Source organism: Natator depressus, chromosome 3, assembly GCF_965152275.1.
Source record: "Natator depressus isolate rNatDep1 chromosome 3, rNatDep2.hap1, whole genome shotgun sequence".
Taxonomy (NCBI): Eukaryota; Metazoa; Chordata; order Testudines; family Cheloniidae; genus Natator; species Natator depressus.
The window spans coordinates 195,213,832-195,235,440 of record NC_134236.1 but is presented as its reverse complement, the minus strand read 5'-3'; the positions used below and the strand labels follow the sequence as shown (position 1 = coordinate 195,235,440).

The following is a 21,609-nucleotide window of genomic DNA, read 5'->3' as shown; positions in this document are numbered from 1 at the left end:
GACTCAGTATTAATTAGTGCCAATTATGGAAGGTTTTTGTGTACGATGCTGACACATGTCTGTGAGGAACTGGACTGAGACCACCCCAACACTTTTCACGTAGGCCACCTAATGGTCATAAAATGGTAATTATGTTTAGTAGCTTCTGATCTAAGCTGAATTTGAACCAGAGTTGACGATTTGTCTCCTGTTACCTAAGGAAAGCTGTCCCCACCGAGCCTGCTTCCTGTATTAGGTTGTTTAAGTGTTGTACTTTGATTGGAACATATTGACTCTGTTGTTAAATAGCTGTTTATTTAGTTCTTTTCATAACAAATGGCTTTTAGGTGACTGAGCCGCACAACATGAAACACGGGAAATTTAATATTTTTATAATTGATAGTATTTTTTTAATTGTTCAGCTTGCACTGCAATATATTTTATACAGATAGTTGAATCATTTCTTAGTTTACAAAGAGCAATGGTTCTGTAATCTTGCAGCTAATGCTTTGGAAGGGTTTTGTTTGCTTTTTAGCATTGGCTAATGGACAACTAGTTTTATGGTTTGAGGGGGAGATGGCATCTAAATTAGAAAACATTTCTCTATAAAAAGCAATTTGAATCAATAGTTATTGTTTCCTAGCACTCAAACCTCTGTGTTACATGGAATCTGTATTCGTTGATTAAATATTAATTGTGCTTCCTTTTTAGGCTCATCAGAGATGTATTGACAGAGAAAAGCACATGTACGGGTTGTAGGAGAGGGGGGCATTATAGGCTGTGTACGTGAAACAGTTCCTGTGTGGAGAGCTAGTTTTAAAATCAGGGGGGTGTCATGGCCCATAGCATGCAAGTTCCACTTGTTTTTTTTAATCAAACCCACAGTAAATTAACCAGGGTTTTTTTTTGTGCGGGGTGTGTTTAGAGGGAAATGGCTGCTCTAGGAGCTCCTCTACCCCTACCTTCTTTTCTTTACATTTCCTATCTAACTCCAGTTATGGTGACCCTCCAGTGTTCTTGCTCAGTAGGTCAGGATGTGCTTCCCCTTCAAGGATTAAAAGCCTTGGAAACAAAGTCCACTCGTTAGTTACAAAACTGGTACAGCTCGGGCAATAGAGTAGCAGAGCAAGCATTTCACATTCTGCCCCCCTAGTGTTGTTCAACCCTCTATGTACTGAATGTGTAGTCCAGTTTCTACATTAGTTCCTGGGAGCCTCTGCTGAGACTCTATACAGGAGTAACAATTGGGGCTAGTTTTGGTGATTTTTTTTTTTTTTTGAGATGTAGACACTGGGGCTGTCAAGCGATTTAAAAAAGATGAATCACGATGAATTGCGAGATTAAAAAAATTGAGATTCATCACAGTTTTAATTGCACTGTTAAACAGTGCGATTAAACTCCTTTTAACTCCTGTTAAACTTTTTACTGAGGTGGGTGGGATCCCTTCAGATGAGCGAGCCCTTGAAGTTATATAAATTGGGAAGCCAATATTTGCTATGTAGTAATAAGAGAAGTGTATACATTTCAGATTTCTTTGCTAATGTACAACATATCACAATTAATAATTTAAAATGTTTGATATGAAATTATATATTTCCCGTTGTGAATTAAATTAATACACTGCCACGATTATAAGATGAATATAGGAAAACTGTGTTTCAAATGTGTTATGTCCTCTCAGGGATGAGAAAAATCTCTAGTTTGGAAGATAGTTCACAATTAATTTCAGTATCTCATCAGAAATGTCTTATGTCTCTAAAGCAATTAAGTGTGAATCAAGTATTATAAGGGGAAAACAGGTAAATTATCCTTCTACTTTAAAATCTGTTAATCCAGCAAAGATATGGTATTAAATACACTGACAGAACAACATAAAATATAAAGGACCACCTGTTTGGTCATTTAATCCATTTCTTTGCAAGGGCAGTTGTTTTACAAAAGAGGAAGTTCCTGGAGGCATGGCATATTAAGAACAGAAGAACTGAATTATGAACTATAACTACTATATAATTCCATTGGACTCAGTACGGTGCATTGCCTCACATGGGCATGCTCTGAGCAAACCCAGAGTGTAGACAAATAGGTTTAGCTTTGATTAGGTGCCAGTGGCATCCATGCTTTCACTTTTTACTCAGTCTTCTATTCTTGGATTGTTTTAACCGTATTTGCTTTTTCTTTGACCATTTGATATGGCGGTAATATTACGTAAACATAAAGGGCGTCACAGCTGCTATGAAAACCGTTACTTTGAACTTCCTGACTTCTGTATATGTAAAAATGTTAGCATAACTACAATAAGCTCTGAAAACTAATAAAGCTTCTACCTTTGATCTATGGTGCGGGGGAGGGGGTTGGTCCCCAGAGCGAGGGGCTGGTCAGGGGCAATGGGCACGGAACTGGGGTCAGTCCCTGGAGTGAGGGGCTGGCTGGGGGCATTCAGACACAGTGTGGTGGTGGTGGGGCACTCCCCTGAGCGAGGGGCTGGCTGGGAGCAATGGGGCACGGGACAGGGGTCAGTCCCTGGAATGAGGGGCCGGCTTGGGGCAATGGAGTATGGCGCACGGGGGGAGGTGTCAATCCCTGGAGTGAGGGTCTGGCTGGGGGCAATGGGGCATAGTGGGGTCAGGATCCCTACCTCTGCACCAGAGCCGGGATGGGAGCTACTTCCACTTCCTCGTCTTTCCTCTCCTCTTCCCACCCTCTGGTGGCGGATTGGGTCACTGTGCCAGACCAGACACTTGTCAGGTCCCTCTGCAGCCAATTCCTCCCTCCCCGTCCAGAGGTATGCGATTAATACCATTTTTAAAAAATGAACATATTAATTTTGTTTTCAGTTAATCGCAGGTGTTAACTGCAATTAATTGACAGCCCTAATAGACACCCATCCAGATAGGAATTGGACGGAGGTCACCAGCTTTTTATTTACATATAGGCCACCAAACAAGTAGTTTAAAAAAAATCAAATATAAAGGTAACTACTCACCTGGGCACATTCAAATCAGTATAGAAGATTGGAAGATAAGCTGCCTGTGTGCTGTTGCCAGTCCCTGACCATTCAGGGTCTGAACAAACTTCATAGGATTTGCTAATTTGAAACTTGAGGCTTGTCTACATTTGAAAGCTGGTCTGGGTTAACTTGTGTTTTTTTAGGATATATTGCCTTGCGTCCATACACAGCGTTTGTTTTGAATCATGTGATGCCTTGTCCTGAACTTTGGAATTGAGTTTACTGACATTTGGGATGAGTTTTGCTACAACAAGGTAGGTGTGGACACAGCCCCATTTCAAATCAACTGTTCTGACTCTGCAAGACCTCCCACTGCTATCACATATTGCTTTGCTGTCCACGTGAGTCGGAGTATCTATTTATCTCTGTGCCCTTTCTCGCTCCCGGGTCATCTTGACTGGGTGTCTCCTCCCTGTTTAATGCTGGCATGCAACCACATGTGGCACTTTGTGATTCCAGCTCATGGTAAGTTCGCACAGCGGGAGTCATATCCTAGTTATAGCAGCCAAGCCTTGTGCTTCTAGGTAGTCTAGTGCTGAGGTCATGGACTTCCTTGCCCTTTGGGGCGTGGAGAGAGAGGAGACAGTCCATCTCATCTTAACAACAGTCACTGGAATGCTAAGATACATGAGAGCATATAGAAACAAATGAATCCAAGCACTCGCTTCTGGATCCTATCCAGTGGTGGAACAAGGGAAGGGAGTTCTGGCAGGGTTGTAAAAATATCGGGGACAAAAACACGTCCTCTGGGAGAGTTCACATGCTCTGTGCCCACTACAAGGATCTGGACCATATTTTTCAAAAGAGGCCACCACTGAGCATCAGCATGTTGTGCATCTCGCCAAGGACACCTCTGCAGATGCTGACACAGGACAAGCAGGAAGAATCATAGAAATATCTGGGTTGGAAGGGACCTCAGGAGGTCATCTAGTCCAACCCCCTGCTCAACGCAGGACCAATCTCCAACTAAATCATCCCAGCCAGGGATTTGACAAGCCTGACCTTAAAAACCTCTAAGGAAGGAGATTCCACCACCTCCCTTGGTAACGCATTTCAGTGCTTCACCACCCTCCTAGTGAAAAAGTTTCTCCTAATATCCAACCTAAATCTCCCCCACTGCAACTTGAGAGCATTACTCCTCGTTCTGACATCTGGTACCACTGAGAACAGTCTAGATCCATCCTCTTTGGAACCCCCTTTCAGGTAGTTGAAAGCAGCTATCAAATCCCCCTCATTCTTCTCTTCTGCAGACTAAATAACCCCAGTGCCCTCAGCCTCTCCTCATAAGTTATGTGCTCCAGCCCCCTAATAATTTTTGTTGCTCTTAACTGGACTCTTCCCAATTTTTCCACATCTTTCTTGTAGTGTGGGGCCCAAAACTGGACACAGTACTCCAGATGAGGCCTCACCAATGCCGAATAGAGGGGAACAATCACGTCCCTCAATCTGCTGGCAATGCTCCTATTTATACATCCCAAAATGCCATTGGCCTTCTTGGCAACTAGGGCACACTGTTGACTCATATCCAGCTTCTCGTCCACTGTAACCCTTAGGTCCTTTTCTGCAGAACTGCTGCCTAGCCGCTCGGTCCCTAGTCTGTAGCAGTGCATGGGATTCTTCCGTCCTAAGTGCAGGACTCTGCACTTGTTCTTGTTGAACCTCATCAGATTTCTTTTGGCCCAATCCTCTAATTTGTCTAGGTCTCTCTGTATCCTATTCCAAATTTCCAGCTTATCTACCACTCCTCCCCGTTTAGTGTTATCTGCAAACTTGCTGAGGGTGCAATCCACGCCATCCTCCAGATCGTTAATGAAGATATTGAACAAAACCGGCCCCAGGACTGACCCTTGGGGCACTCCGCTTGATACCAGCTGCCAACTAGACATGGAGCCATTGATCACTACCTGTTGAGCCTGACAATCTAGCCAACTTTCTATTCACCTTATAGTCCATTCATCCAGCCCATACTTCTTTAGCTTGCTGGCAAGAATACTGTGGGGGACTGTATCAAAAACTTTCGTAAAGTCAAGGAATAACACGTCCATTGCTTTCCCCTCATCCACGGAGCCAGTTATCTTGTTATAGAAGGCAATTAGGTTAGTCAGGCATGATTTGCCCTTGGTGAATCCATCTGACTGTACCTGATCGCTTTCCTCTCCTAAGTGCTTCAGAATTGATTCCTTGAGGACCTGCTCCATGATTTTTCCAGGGACTGAGGTGAGGCTGATTGGCCTGTAGTTCCCTGGATCCTTCTCCTTCCCTTTTTTAAAGATGGGCACTACATTAGCCTTTTTCCAGTCATCCGGGACCTCCCCCAGTCGCCATGAGTTTTCAAAGATAATGGCCAATGGCTCTGCAATTACATCCGCCAACTTCTTTAGCACCCTCAGATGCAGCACATCTGGCCCCAAGGACTTGAGCTCGTCCAGCTTTTCTAAATAGTCCCGAACCACTTCTTTCTTCACAGAGGGCTGGTCACCTCCTCCCATACTGTGCTGCCCAGTCCAGTAGTCTGGGAACTGACCTTGTTCATGAAGACAGAGGCCAAAAAAAGCATTGAGTACGTTAACTTTTTCCACATCCTCTGTCACTAGGTTGCCTCCCTCATTCAGTAAGGGGCCCACACTTTCCTTGACCACCACCTTGTTGCTAACATACCTGAAGAAACCCTTCTTGTTACTCTTAACATCCCTTGCTAGCTGCAACTCCAAGTGTGATTTGGCCTTCCTGATTTTGCTCCTGAGCAATATTTTTATACTCCTCCCTGGTCATTTGTCCAGACTTCCACTTCTTGTAAGCTTCTTTTTTGTGTTTAAGATCAGCAAGGATTTCACTGTTAAGCCAAGCTGGTCGCCTGCCATATTTACTGTTTTTGCTACACGTCCGGGTGGTTTGTCCCTGCAACCTCAATAAGGATTCTTTAAAATACAGCCAACTCTCCTGCACTCCTTTCCCCTTCATGTTATTCTCCCAGGGGATCCTGCCCATAAGTTCCCTGAGGGAGTCAAAGTCTGCTTTTCTGAAGTCCAGGGTCCGTATTCTGCTGCTTTCCTTTCTTCCTTGTGTCACGATCCTGAACTCGACCATCTCACGGTCACTGCCTCCCAGGTTCCCATCCACTTTTGCTTCCCCTACTAATTCTTCCCTGTTTGTGAACAGCAGGTCAAGAAGAGCTCTGCCCCTAGTTGGTTCCTCAAGCACTTGCACCAGGAAATTGTCCCCTGCACTTCCCAAAAACTTCGTGGATTGTCTGTGCACTGCTGTATTGCTCTCCCAGCAGATATCAGGGTGATTGAAGTCTCCCATGAGAACCAGGGCCTGCGATCTAGTAACTTCTGTTAGTTGCCAGAAGAAAGCCTTGTCCACTTCACCCCCCTGGTCTGGTGGTCTATAAGAGATTGCTGTGGACTACCAGGGTCTCTTCAACCCGCAAAATGACAAGGCAGGACAGTGTCAGAGACCCCCAAATCCCAGATGGAGACCCAGCTCTAACAGTACTGGGGAAGGGACCTCTTCCAGTAAGTATTATGTGCTATATTACAATATAGTTGTACAGGGGGATTTAAACAACTCTGTTCCCAGATACTGTCAGGGTGCTTCCATGTTGGACTGATGTGAGTTAGGGGCCTCTCGCCATCTCTCTGCCTTTTGGGGACACACCTCAGGGTAACATCTGCAGCGTAAGGACAGCCCGAAGAGGTACACATGTAATTGCCCCTTTCTACCTCTCCAGCCTCACCAACTCAGTCCTTGTACAGGGCTCCTGTATCAAGGGGTGTTGACAGTGACTGAACACTTGGCAAATTTCCAGGGAAAGAGAGAGAAAAAGAGGGAGGACCTGGTTGATGGCCTCGTGGCACACAGGAGAGGGATAAGAAGACAGAAGAATGAAAGGAAGGTTTCCTTCTGCATGATGCAAAGGAGAGAGAGAGAGGAGGACAGGGAACAGTCTGAGAGGCTGTCAAGGGAGCACATTGACAAAGAAAAGGACTTCTGTAGATGATGCAGAAGCAGACAGGCCTTCTGGAGACATAATGGCACTGTGTTCAAGGACAGTATCTCAACTTAGCAGTGTCCTGAAGCCTTTTGAGTGTGCTGTGTACTGGGAGCAACTCCAAGGAACAGGCCCTTCCCTCACCAGTGCACACCACAAGACAAGAAGAAAAGTGGATACTAGGAGAGACCTTCTTTAATTCCCCAACTGCAAGTGACAGGCTTTCTATCTCCATTCTATACCCAAAGACCCAGAGGACATTTTTGATGTTCTCTTCCCCAACGTACACAAGTTTGTGACCTTATCAGTGCAAATCTGTTCACTCTGCACTTTATTGGTTTGTAATTTTGCACTTCTTTTAACTTTGCACTGTCTTATGTTCAGTAAATTTTTTCTTATTTACAACTTGATGTATTATTTATTAAAATGTTCATCAAATTGTTGCTCAAAGCGTAAAGACATCCTTATACCAAGCATTAAACACGTCAAGAAATCAGTTGAAAAACTTCGTAAAAGCATAATGAAATCCTAACACAAATGCATATATGTTTTTCCAACAATACTCTGAGTGCCTACTTTGAGGCTAAAGCATCCCTGATCCTGTGTCTCTAACCAATTGCAGCATTTAGGAGAGGCTGCCTCTCTAGGTATTCATAACATGTGTTAAATCTGTCCATCTTCTCCTGACACCCATGGGTGAAACACTCTCTCCCTTGCTGCTATAGAGGTTGTGTATAACACCCTAAGCAGCTATCATATGAGGCAGACATTGCTCAATAACCTCCAGCCTTGTCATGAGGCATCTCCACCTGCCCTTCAGTCTTCCAAATGCAAATTCTATTGTCCTAGTTACTCAGAGGATAGTTAAACAAGTCCTTTCTCCTAGCCAAGTATCCAGTAAAAGTCTTCATAAGACAGGGAAGCAAAGGGTAAGCTGGTGTCCCAGAATGACAGGAGGAACTACAACACCATTAATGTACATAGTGGGAGCAAAAGTTCCGTTTTTCATGGCAGAAAACAGGCCAGTGTTTCTAAAGATGCTGGCATCATGGACCTGTTCTGACCACCCCACACTGATAATGGTGACCCATCCAGGGTGGTCATCCAGGCCTCACAGCACCCTGGAGAAAAATACCCCTTTTCATTGATGAATTCTGAGTCTTGGTGTGGGGGGCAAAGAATAGGCACATGGGTCCCATCAATGGCCCTAGTACAATTTGGGGACGGCAATTGTGAAAATCCATCAACAATGTCCAGTGCATTGACAGGCTTTATGACCCGGGGAACAGCACTTTCCTGATAGTAGCACACCCCTGTATGACAATCGTCCTGACAGTTGATCTGCAAACACCAAACTGATTAGCTATTGACTGTAACAGTTGGGAGTGGTGAGTTTTCAGATAGCAATAGCCAAGGACTTCTCCACGTTGAGGGGAGTTCTCATGTAGGCTTTCCACCACTACAGCTTGGGGTGAGCTCTGCACAGATCTGTAGGGCAGTGGGCTTTGTCATCCTGAAATTCTGCTACCACGGCTGGGCATCCCAGGTCAGCAGTGCTATCCTGTCCCATCAGTCTGCCCTAGCTGGCTGAGTCCAGAAGCGGTGGCTTACCCAGTGAAACTGCTTCAGGAAAAGTTCACGCAGAAGTAACTGTTCCATTTCCGTCTCTTCTTGTGCCTGTATTGCTATGGCATCCCCACGGCTCTCTCTCAAGTCATCCAAAGCCATCTGGCTGCATGACGGCCAAAACATGCGCAGGAGCCTGTTTCTATTAATGACTCAGCATTGCAGTGCTTAGCAGTGTTTCCTCCATGCTGCCTGACTGCACTTGGAAAATGGCGCTGGGTCACAAAAGCTACATGAATGTTGGGATGAAAGGGGACGAATCGTGGAATTTTTTCGTTTGACTCCCAACTCCCAGAATTCCAGTGGCTTCTAGTTGGTATCCCACAACGTGCAGTGAAAAAATCCCAGAATGCATGCAGCATAGTGGAGGAACATTGTACCATGGGTTGCCTGCCCAGGATGCTGTGGAGAAAATGCATCGCTATGTGAGTACAATGAATCAAAACTGAAGTAGCTTAAGTCAGCGTAATTAAACAGTATAGATTCCCTGTGCTCAGAGCAGTTGTTCCTGATTAGTTAACACAGAAAAACATAATTTGACATAACTTTAAAGTGTAGACAAGCTCTTAAAACACCCAGTGAGATTCAGTATTGTTCTTGGGGGTGGAGAGGCCATCTGCATTTCTGTCAAGAGCCTGAGACTCTTCCTCTCGTTCTCCTTCCCCTCCCTACACAGACTCTCTTTCTTCTACTTTACGGACTCACCTTCATAACTCCATGTGACTGTAAACATCATGCCGCTAGTGGAGTTCCTGCTGCAGTGATGATGGTGACCATGTCTCTGAAAAACAGGAATGTTGTTCAGGTTTTCCTGACTGATTGCAGTATTTCTGTCAGGTTTACAAAAGCAGTGTTTTGCCCAGGATTTTGTGAATCATGAGGCCTCCCAGACAGCATCCCCCTACACGCCATCCCTCTTTCCTTTCCATGACAGGTGTCCTGGTTTTTCCTTTGAAAATCTGTTTACCATAAACACAAGGGGGAGATTTTGAATTGGAAACGGGTGCTGAACTCCCATTTGTGCCTTTAACAATCTCCCCCATGCCACTGGGCAAAGTGTAGAATATTCATACAAAAGAAAATGCATTATTTTCAGAGAGAGAGAGAGGAGAGAGCGCGTGCGTGTGTGTGTGTGTGTGTAACGTTTGTTGGAAGTAGATAACTGATTAGCTCCAGAGATCTACTTTGTTACTAGATGGTGAAAATATTTAAGTGGCAGTATTGCCTGGATAAGGTGTTTCTTCTTTCTCTTTTTATTTAATATACTTGGTTTTCAGACCTGTTTTCCCCCCCATATTGAAAACTTTGGGGCTATGAATACAAACCTGATGCAAGGAGCAAAGCATAGTGAAAGGACTGTTTGCAGGGAGCTGTGAATTAACACAATATAACGGGCTATTCCTACCTGGGCACCTATGCTGCCAACCTGCTGCCAACTAATGCTTAGATTAGGCTGAGAGGGATTAGTGGAAGTGGCCTGCTGCTTAGCTGCTGCTCCTTTTTTGGTGGAAAGGGAGAACAATGTGGATCTGTGCAGTCCCTGTTAGCATTCTCTTACTTTCTCCAACTGTGGCGTTCACATTTTGTGTGGTGCATGGGTGTGCAGAGCTCCTCTGTGTGGGGTCTTCTCTGTTTTGACCACCGGCACTGCAGAAGAAGTATTTCTGCTGCCTTTGGCTTTACTTGGTCCCCAGAGACTAGCTCAGGATTGGGCCTATTGAGGTTAATTTGGATTTGTGTCTCAAGCTATTTTTTGAAATGAGGCTCAGTCAACTTAAAAGTAAAAAGTGAAATAAGACAGTTAATTTAGACATGGGATTGGATTCCTGGATTGCATCAAGGAAATCACTTAGGGGTATATTTTTGATTCTAGTGGTGCACACACAAAGTTTCCATTAGCATTAATGGGAGTTAGGCAGGCGAAAGAGAGCATAATGTGCTTAACAGCAAGTGAGCAAGGGGTTTTCAACATTGAGCAAGCTGTCCCTGTCACCAAACAAGATTTTAGAGAAAGCTGACGGGCATGCCAGCCAATTATTTGTATCCCTCAAAGGAGGCAGAAATTTAGAAGTTGAAAAATGCGTCTTGAGTGGTTCATTTTGTTTATCACTTTACACCAAGTTGAAAGCTCAGAGGGTCTGTAAGGCAGTGGTGGGCAACCGGCGGCCCATCAGGGTAATGGGTTTGTTTACATTGACTATCCGCAGGCACGGCTGCCTGCAACTCCCAGTGGCCGCGGTTTGCCGTTCCCGGCTAATGGGAGCTGCGGGAAGCAGCACAGGCCACAGGGATGTGCTGGCCGCCGCTTCCCGGAGCTCCCATTGGCCGGGAATGGCAAACCGCAGCCACTGGGAGCTGCAACTGGCCGTGCCAATGTAAACACACTGTCTCGCGGCCCGCCAGCAAATTACCCTGACGGGCCACATGCAGGCCGCAGGTTGCCCACCGCTGCTGTAAGGCAACGGGGATAACTAGGGATAAAGAATGAGGGCCAGATTCTGATCTGGCCACAAAATGGGGGGGAGCCAGCTTTTAGCTGTGTTTTTAGAGGTAGTTTTGGCCTAATGGAGTTTAAATGTAAATTCTGGGTGGAGAAGCTAAATGAATTCTTTGCATCCATCTTCACTGCAGAGGATGTGAGGGAGATTCCCACACCTGAGCTATTCTTTGTAGGTGACAAATCTGAGGAACCTGTCCCAGACTGACATGTCAGTAGAGGAGGTTTTGGAACAAATGGATAAATTAAATGGTAATTAGTGACCAGGAGATAATCACCCAAGCATTCTGAAGGAACTGTAATAGGAAATTGCAGAACTATTAAGTGTGATATGTAACTTATCACTTAAATCAGCTTCTGAACCAGATGACTGGAGGATAGCTAATGTGACATCAATTTTTTAAAAAGATTCCAGGGGCGATCTTGGCAATTACAGGCCAGGAAGCTTAACTTCAGTACCAGGCAAATTGGTTGAAAATTCTGCTCTTTATTGTTCTATCGCACACATAGATGAACATGATTTGTTGGGGAAGAGTCAACACAGCTTTTGTAAAGGGGTAACATGCTTCCCCAATCTATTAGAATTCTTTGAGGGGGCCAACTAACATGGACAAGGATGATCCAGTGAATATAGTGTATTTGGACTTAGAGAAAGCCTTTGACAAGGCTTCCCTCTCCAAAGGCTCTTAAGCAAAGTAAGCAGCAGTGGCATAAGAGGGAAGGTCCTTCTCATAGACCAGTAACTGGTTAAAAGACGGAAAACAAAGGGTAGGAAGAAATGGTCAGTTTTCTGAGTGGAGAGACGTAAATAACGGTGTCCCCCAGGGATCTGTAGTGCTGTTCAACATATTCATAAATGAGCTGGCAAAAAGGATAAACAGTGAGGTGGCAAAATTTGCAGATGTTACAAAATTACACAAGACAGTGAAGTCCAATGCAAACAGCAAAGAAATACAAAAGGATCTCACAAAACTGGGCAACAAAATGGCCGATGAAATTCAATGTTGATAAATGCAAAGTAATGCACATTGGAAAACATAATCCCAACTATACATACAAAATGATGGGGTCTAAATTAGCTATTGCCACTCAAGAAAGAGATCTTGGAGTCATTGTGGATAGTTCTCTAGAAACATCCGCACCATGTGCAGCAGCAGTCATAAAAGCGAACAGAATGGTAGGAACCATTGCGAAAGGGATAGATAAGTATCATAATGCCACAATATAAATCCATAAATACTCTGTACAGTTCTGGTTGCCCCATCTCAAAAAAAAAATATTAAAATTGGAAAAGTTACAGAGAAGGGCAACAAAATGATTAGGGATATGGGAGATGAGGATAGATTAATAAGACAGGGAGTTTTCAGCTTGGAAAAGAGACGACTAAGGGAGGATATAATAGAGGTCTATAAAATCATGAATGGTGTGGAGAAAGGGAATAAGGACGTGTTATTTACCCCTTCACATAACACAAGAATCAGTGACCAGCCAATAAAAAGAAAAGGAGGACTTGTGGCACCTTAGAGACTAACAAATTTATTTGAGCATAAGCTTTTGTGAGTCTCTAGGGTGCCACGAGTACTCCTTTTCTTTTTGTGGATACAGACTAACGTGGCTGCTACTCTGAAACCTGATCAGCCAATGAAATTAATAGACAGCAGGTTTAAAGCCAACAAAAGGAAGTACTACTTCACACAACACATAGTTAACTTCTGGAACTCATTGCCATGGGATGTTGTGAAGGCCAAAAGTATAAGTGGGTTCAAAAAAGAATTAAATAAGTTCATGGTGGACAGGTCCATCAATGGCCAATAGCCAAGATGATCAGGGATGCAATTCTATATTTTGGTGTCCCAAGCCTCTAACTGCTGGAAGCTGGAAATGGATGACAAAGGATGTATCACTGAATAATTGTTCATTTCCTTTTGAAGCATCTGTCATTGGCCACTGTTGGAAGACGGGATTCTGGTTAGATGGACCATTGGTCTGACCCAGTATGGCTGCTCTTATGTTCTTATTGTAGCTTGCAGAAATTACTAACAGTTTGAGGAGGAAGTACATAAATGTTGTAACTAATTCATAGGGACCTCTCTTACTAGAAAAATGGCTGGTTTTTCACTTAAAAAGAATTGGAGAATTATTAAATGTTATAAATTCAACAAGGAAATGGTTTGAGCATTGCCGTTCAATAACACTAATTTAAAATGTTCAGCGTGCAGTACTGTCCTTATTTTAACCTCATTTACTGAGTGTTTTGATTGCATCGTACTGGGAAACGTTCCTTTATTAGAGATAATCCCCACCCCCTATTTTGTATTTATAAAAAAGATCTGACCTTTAAAAATAAAGAGGGGAGGGAGGTTGTTACCAGAAATATCTAGAAGTGTTTGTCTACCCTGATTTCCCTGGAAGGCTTTTTGGACAACTCAAGAGCTAGTAGGATTGTGACAATTAGCAAGGAAGCAAAACTTGAGAAATTGAAAGGGAAAGTGAAATTTATTCACACTCTTTAAAATTCTTTGTTGAACTTGATAGGTGCTAACAACTGCAAATACTTGAAAAACGATTGTCAGGAGAGATCTCTTTATTAAAGATTCAACAGTTTGTCCCTTCAATTAAGAGCAGGGAAAGATCCCATTCTTTATCTCTGATCCCTCAAGAAGACCTCAAGCAAAACCAGGAAATACAATACTTGATGCTCTTGATATTTCTAAGGTAATCGCGTAGGAAGGTACTTTTTTTGGAAAAGCCTTTCAAGCTTTTGGTTTAAATATATTAATATAAATATATATAAAACAAAATAAAGCCATGACTGCAATTGTTCCCCCTCTGCACGCATCCTCTTTAAGTACCATCCGATTAGGAATCCAACTGGATTTTGTGCTTGTGTTTATTATGGGCGCTGATTTGTTTCAAAGGCTTACATTTAATGAAGCCAGACTTTCAAAAGCAAACTGTGGACAGAATCCTGTTTTCTGATCTACAGAGCAGTTCTCTACTCTACTCTGCTTTGCCTTTGGGAGTTGTATACATTCAGGGAGAGCAGAATATGCAGGTTGATATTGCTGTATTGATTGCTGTAAGCACAGAATTATTTTTCCTGTTCAATGACTAAACTTGAGAGTGCTTTTAAGATAATGCTATATGTAAAATATAGTTTGTTCACCCAGGATGTAATTTTTATGGTAAACCATTTATTTAAGGGTCTTACTGTAAATTAAACTGTTTGTGTGTTCTTCAACAGGCAGCCAGATAAACTAGTGGTGGTTTGGACAAGAAGAAGCCGAAGGAAATCTTCTAAGGTTAGTTGACTGCTTAGTAATACCCAACTTCAGTAAAAAGTGCAGTTGGCTGTTTGTTTTATTAAGACAAAAATGGACGTTTATTTTATTCTTACTGAATTTGGCCCTAAAGTGCTTCCACTCTTACCGTTGAGACTAATTTATAGAAACATTTATAGAAAAACTCCAATGTCATTATAGGTATGTATGCAGCACCAAGTACACAGCATGCAGCTTAATAATAATTAACAATTATAAGTTATTAATTTCTAGATCTAATTAGAAAGAAGAATCACTCTAAAAAGTAACAAAAACAGAAGTCTTAAACATAATAAAAACATTAATAAGGAAACTGCCACCTTTGCAATAGGAGGATATAAAGTAGGAGTAAGAGACTGGTTTTGCCTCTACGCAGCCCTGGAAATCAGAAAGTTTCAAAGCAGATTCTTTCAGTTGTATCTACAGACGGGGCCTCTTTCGGGAAATTACATTGACACCGAAATTGTCAGGGTCATTTCTAAACACTCCTGCTATTTCTTTGTGTATATTTTTATGTAGTAAATAATCTTTTCTAATCCTGCGGTAAATCCTGTTCTCCCAATTCTAAAAAACACTAACAAACAAATACACATGTGGGGGTAGCAAAACCCAAAAGTAGAACCACCACCTTGTTTGCACTACAAGAGGGCACAGGTAGTAGAAAGGTTTACTTCTACACTTATGGCTGCATGTAGAATACAGACAACGCATTCCCAGCTAGCATAGGTTAGCAGTGTAGACGGTAAGGTGTGGTTTAGGTTAGTCGAGTCATACGTGCCCGAACTCCCAGGTATATGTCCTACACATGGCCAAGCAGTGCTTTCCATGTCTATAATGCTAATTTTAGCGTCTTTCTGCCTCCCCACTTGCTGGTGGAGCTTTTCCTTGCTATGTGTGGAGCTACACACCGCAGCGACAAATGTGGACACAGCCTGCCTTTCTCTGTGGCATGTAGCTACATGTGTATTGCCTGTATTCTGTGCACTGCCATAAGTGTAGACGTAGTCATAATGAGAACTCTATACCCCCTTGCGTGCCATGGTGTGACACCCTGCCCCAGCTCGCCAAAAATTCCTACAGAGAGAACAGGAAAATATGAATGGTCCAGGGACATAGAATTACAATGGCCAATGTCACTTCACTGATTTAGTCACCCAAACCTCTACATGGTATGGGAGAAACAGTGTGCTGTACCCAATACTCTTTTCTGTTACCACTAGTAGCTGCTGCTTGCACAAGCGCCCTAACATCTACTTGCTGATTTCTTGTCCTCGCAACCATTGCCTATTTTCCTTTTACACAGGGCCTTCTTGTGGGACAAGATCCTTTCCATAATAGGAAATTTCTAAAATTAGTTTTAAACGTTGGATAATTATTTCAATTAAACTGAGAGGTCTCATCTCCTCTTTGTGCCTGGGTGTAACTTAAAATGACATTAATGGCAGCTCACCAGCATATGGAATGGTATTCTTTTTACTGTTACCCTCCCCTTAGCATGTCCATGCTTTCTGCTGTTTGTCACACATACTTGTTGTGTCTTGTCTTAAACTAGGCGGTAAACTGTTCCAGGTTTCCTTCTGTTTGTACAGTGCTTAGTACGATGAAGCCAGGATCCTGACTGGGACTTTAGATACTACCACAGTGCCAAAAAAATAATATGCCCTGTGTGCATTCTAAATTTCGCTTTAGTTTCTGCATGGAAGTGTGACAAAAGATCTGTAGAACACTAAAATAAAACTCTAACATGTTTTTAAATAAAAAATGTCTTGTTAGATGGTAGGGTATTTAGGCACGATTGATTAGTTTGCTGGGTTAGAGATTATGTTCAAACTCTTGTTTAGTGTTCAAACAGATGGCATATCTGGAATTCAATAGGGCCGGATGCAGGGGTCTGCTCATGCATATGACTTTGCAGGATTGGGGCCTTAGTTATTGAGGATTTTAATTTAATTCAGGAGACCAAATTGGTCTATCATTGGCTGTGGAGCATCAGTTTTCAGCTGAGCTTGCATCCCCTAAACTACAGAATTTTTAGACACTCCTGCTTGCTTTGTCCAAATTTTGGTTATCCAGCATTATAGACAAACCTATCAATGTCAGCAGATGATATAGTGGTTGATCGTCATAAGACTAAGAATAGTCTTGTAGCATATCATCAGAGGATGGTTAAGGGGACGTACGAAGATATTTTTTTAAAATTTGCATTGCCAAATGTCTGCAAGTACTGTACCTAGAGTAAGACGTAACTTTTTTTTTTTTAAATTAGGTAGATGACACGATTTTGCTTCATTTGAAATCTTTGTCTCCTAGACTATAGATCAATAAAGATTCCTAAACTCTTAGTCATCCTGCCAGTAAAACACATTACTATACATGTTGTTTGTTCATCTAATTGCTTTCTTGGAAGTGAGTCAAATCGAGACTACTTTTTATTTTATTTTACACAGACACTGTGCCCAACAAGTACCTAAGCATGAATCGTATCCCAAGTGTTCCTATATTTTTCCATTTATTTGTGGGGCAGGGAAGAGATATCAGTTAAGTTTTCTCTGAGAAGAAATTTTTATTCCCAGGCAATCAATGTAATAAAAATGTGAAAATGGGGAAGAAGTCAGAAGACCCACCTAACAAATGACTGCAGCCCACAAAAATCTAACTCAAACAGAAAGATAACAGTTGTGTAACTTGTGAACAGTGCATTTAACTAATGTAATATTAAGGTGTTGGTGCCATTTGCCCCAAACACATTCTTACTAAGGAAACTACAAATAGTACTTCAGCTTTGAGAAAGAACGTGAGACCTCATCCACTGCCCTTTTTTTATTTAATACCTTACTGGGAGATGAGTAAGTTAATGATTATTATGGAGGACTGGTAATGGACTCCATAGCTAAGATTGCATAAAAATGTTAGGTTGTAACAGGTTTTGCGAAATGGTACAGCCAGTTTACAATAGCCATATTGAAAACAACATGCTAACGGAGATCATTATCCAAAGGATGGTATGTATGATGGGTAGATATTATGCCAGCATGACACCATCTGGCATAATATCAACTCTAATTCAAAGTTAAATAATTTAGAGCCCTGTTTTGGAATTCCCTCCCCTTGGGCTTCTCTGAATTTAGATACATTTACATGGACATGTCAAAACATGACTTGTTTTGGGCAATTCTGACTTGCAGGACTGGTATTTACAACACATGATGATGATCAAAAGTCTTGCTAAATTTGGCAGAATTCCTGAAGTCTTAAGATGGGGCTGACCTTTTTCTTTCAAACCCTCCACCCTCCATAAAACGTGTCAATTCGTTAGGCACAAATGTACCTTTCTTTCTTTAAAATCAAGAACACATACCTTATTGCATCTTTCCAAGCCTACTTTGTACACCCACCAAACACACAATTATATTACAAAATTTACATTATTCTAGGCAGAGCTATAAAGTTAAGGTTGCCTAACACTTTCCATTTTTTTGGTTGCTTATAATAATACAGTTCAATATAGTGTAATTTCTGTTTTTTCAATTTCTTTTTTAAACTTTTATGAAAAAAAAAACTACTTTGAAAGAAAGTTATTTAGCTTGCAAAGTCAAGCACTCAAAAGCTAGGAAGAGCCAGAATTAAAGTTGCCTGTTGAAGCACAATTAGGGTGACCAGATGTCCTGATCTTATAGGGACAGTCCCGATTTTGGGGTCTTTTTCTTATATAGGCTCCTATTACCACCCGCCCCCGTCCCGATTTTTGACATTTGCTGTCTGGTCACCCTAAGCTCAGTTCATCCCCTTTGTGTACATGCATTATGACACAGCCTTTAATTACATGATCACAAACTATTTTACTACAAGATCCCTCTTCATTACAATGCACAGGATGGACAGTGCTTAGGGAATGACGGTAGAAGGTGTGTATTGAATGAAACAGAGGACTGCAGGAGAGGTTGGTCTCCTGGTTAAGGCAGCTGAATGCCATCTTGGAGATTTGGAGTCTATTCCTTCCTCTCCCATATAATTCGTACGTGATGCTAGGCATGTCATATAAACCAGTTTTTCACACAGGGCCACTAACTGTGTTCCTCATTTTCTGGGTACCCAACTGGAGACATCTGGAGCCTGATTTGCAGAAGTCCTAGGCACTTGCGGCTGCAACTGAAATCAATTGGAGCTGTTCTTAGAACATATGAAGTGCCGTACAAATGCTAAGTGCTCTGAAAAATCAGCTGATAGGTATCCCAAGTTGGGCACCCAAAATTAGTTGATGCTTTAAGTCATCTGTTTGGGATTCCTCTGATGTGTGGAAGCCCTCAACAGACACTCAGCTACCACAGCCAGCTCCTGTGCCTCCCTTCCCACAGCCCCTGGTTCAAGGGGCCATCTTTGGACCAGGAAGGAGAAATGGCTGGGTTGTGCTGTACTCTAGCTGTCCCCAGATAGTATATTGCTCCTATGGAACTGTTGCTAGCTGGAGCAAGTTAGTTGAGTTGCTCGCTGGAGCAAGTGTTGTATCGACCAGGCAAGGTACTAACAAGCTTCAACAGGACTTTATTTTCAAAGTGGAAACCTCTTTACCAAGCTGCTGCTGCTGCACCCTCTGTAGCTCTCTCCCAGCTTCTCAATTCCTCCCTCCTCCTTCCTGTTTCCTGTCCTTTCAGACTCCCAACAGCCAGTGCTCCCAATTCTAATAATTACAAGCAACATCTAAACACCACAGCAAGTTAGAGCAGAGGTGGGCAAACTATGGCCCGCGGGCCACATCTGGCCCTTGGGACTATCCTGCCCGGCCCATGAGCTCCTGGCCTGAGAGGCTTGCCCCTGGCCCCCTCCCGCTGTTCCCCCTCCCCTGCAGCTTCAGCTCACTGCTCTGCCGGCGCAATGCTCTGGGCAGCGGGGCTGCGAGCTCCCGGGGCAGCGCAGCTGCAGAGCCTGGCCTGACCCTCTGCTGCGCAGTGCGGCTGCCTGTCCTGGTGCAGCTGCCCCGCCAGCCACCAGTGCACCAGGCAGCGCAGTAAGGAGGCAGGGAGCAGGGGGGTTGGGTAGAGGGCAGGGGAGTTTGGGGGTTGTGGTCAGGGGACAGGGGTGTGAATAGAGGTCGGGGAAGTCAGAGGGCGGGGAAAGGGTGGTTGAATGGGGTCAGGGGTCCCGGGGGGGCAGTCAGGAAGGAGGGGGGGTTGGATGGGGCAGCAGGAGGCGGTCAGGGGCTGGGAGTCTGGGGGCAGTCAAGGAGAAGGGGTGGTTGGATGGGGCAGGGATCCCGGGGGAGCAGTCAGAAAGGAGAGGGGGGAGTTGGATGGGGCGGCGGGGGGGCAGTTAGGAACGGGGGGTCCGGGGGCGGTCAGAGGACAGAGAGCCAGGGGTGGATGGGGCAGGGGTCCCTGGGGGGCTGTCAGGGAACAGGGGAGTTGGATGGGGTAGGAGTCCCGGGGGGGGGGCGGTCAGAGGGCAAGAAGCAGGGGGGGTCGGACAGGGGGTGGGGGCCGGGCCATGCCTGGCTGTTAGGGGAGACACAGCCTCCCCTAACAGGCCCTCTATACAATTTCAGAAACCTGATGCAGCCCTCAGGCCAAAAGGTTTGCCTGCCCCTGAGTTAGTCCCCCTGCTCTAAGCTGCGTTGGTGCTGGTGCAGAGAATCAGGATGCTATCATTGGTTGCTGGATCTCCCCTTCTCTTTTTCCTCCTCTCCTGAGATGCCCTTGATGACACTGGAGAAGGAAAGAGCAACTCCCCTAAGCTCCCCTCAGTCAGGCTCCTTCCCTGTTCTCCTAGGGCCTTCTACAGCCTGGCAGAGAAGTAAGCAATGGAGCAGCTAGTGCTGTTCTCGTCTCCCTCCTCTGCCGTGCATGAGGCAGCCAGCAAGGTGCTGCAGAGCAGCTGCAGTGGAGCAGGAAAAGCAGCTGCTCAGAGCATTGCTGGCTCACATTCGGGATGCTCTTGGGACTGCAGCAGAAGTGGTGAGAGACATTTGGGAAGAAGACGGTGTTGGGGCTGAACCAAACACTTAACATTTGCGTTTAAAAAATGCAGGGCGTCGTGGCTTGTGGAACGTATTTTCAATTCATGGTCAAATATAAATTTGCTCCCTCATTTGCTATAATTAGAGTCTCAAAGGCCACAAGTTGGACACTACTGTTCTAAAAGTATCTACTTTGCTTTCTTCCTTCAAAACTTCACCGATGAAGAGCTACCCAGTGGTGTTTAGTGACCTTATGTATGAGACCAGTGTTTCTGCTTTTTGACCTTCTTAAAATCTGTTGGGTTTTTTCATTTGGCCTTATGAAGACTGATGTATCTAATGCACCCTAACCTTGGTGTCTGAGCAGAAATTGATCTGAAGGACTGTAATCTCCATCCTGCCTTGTATTACATTAGGACATATCTAGTTGTTTTTGCTTTGTTTTGGTGGTTTTTTTTAAGTAAGAGATGTGTACTAGTTAAAATGCGGGGCAGGAGGGGGGCAGGGTTCTAAATGCTACTGTGTGTCACAGCAAAGTGCCGCTAATGAATATTTAGGCTGTGATTTTGGAAAGGTTTTTCATTTTGCACCAAAGGTGGTACCTTTTGTGGCCATTCTGATACCTGGCAAGGGTTCCAAAGTAGAGGGCCTGCCCCTAAGAAAGCTGGCAGGGTTCTTGTTCATTGCATCTGTCATGTTTGGTTTCAGGGAGCATGGCAGTCCTGGAAATAGCCAGGGCTCAGCACATTGAGGGTAATTGCCAGGGGAGCCCGTATAGTATATGGAGCATGGGAGTGGTGTGCTCTCATCCTCTCCTGTGTTGCTTAGTAAAGGGGCTACTACATTTGGAGCCAGCTGGAGCTGCTTCAGCTTTCTCTTTCATCTCCAGGTACAGAGCATTGCAGCAAAGCATGTGCATGTTACTTTTTCACCCAAGAGCTTGCAATGTTCCCCTGCACCAGTCACTAGTAAATAAGAAATGACCATTAGCTCAAATATTTCTCTTTCCTGTTCTGCAAAACCAGTACATTCCTGTGTGCTACATGTGGAATGTCTGTTTTGTGTTGATAATGACGAAGCTATTTAAGTGTTGAGACTTGCACAGATCTGTTATGGTCAAAACAGGCGATTCTCTGTAACCATATCTGAAATATTGACAACAGATCAGATATTTCCCAAGGGCAATCCACGAATTGAGCACAACATCTAGGCCCCCAGGAGGGTATGTATGCATTC

The 21,609-nt window shown here is 43.8% G+C and overlaps 1 protein-coding gene across 11 annotated transcripts in view; it reads left to right on the top strand.

The window, feature by feature from the left end:
* Window positions 1-21,609, top strand: part of EHBP1 (EH domain binding protein 1) — a 319,529-nt gene that overhangs the window by 42,653 nt on the left and 255,267 nt on the right. For all 11 annotated transcript variants that reach the window (XM_074949596.1, XM_074949591.1, XM_074949600.1 and 8 more), the window contains exon 3: window positions 14,348-14,405. In XM_074949596.1, coding sequence (XP_074805697.1) covers window positions 14,348-14,405 — 58 coding nt within the window. The remainder of the gene's footprint in view (window positions 1-14,347; window positions 14,406-21,609) is intronic.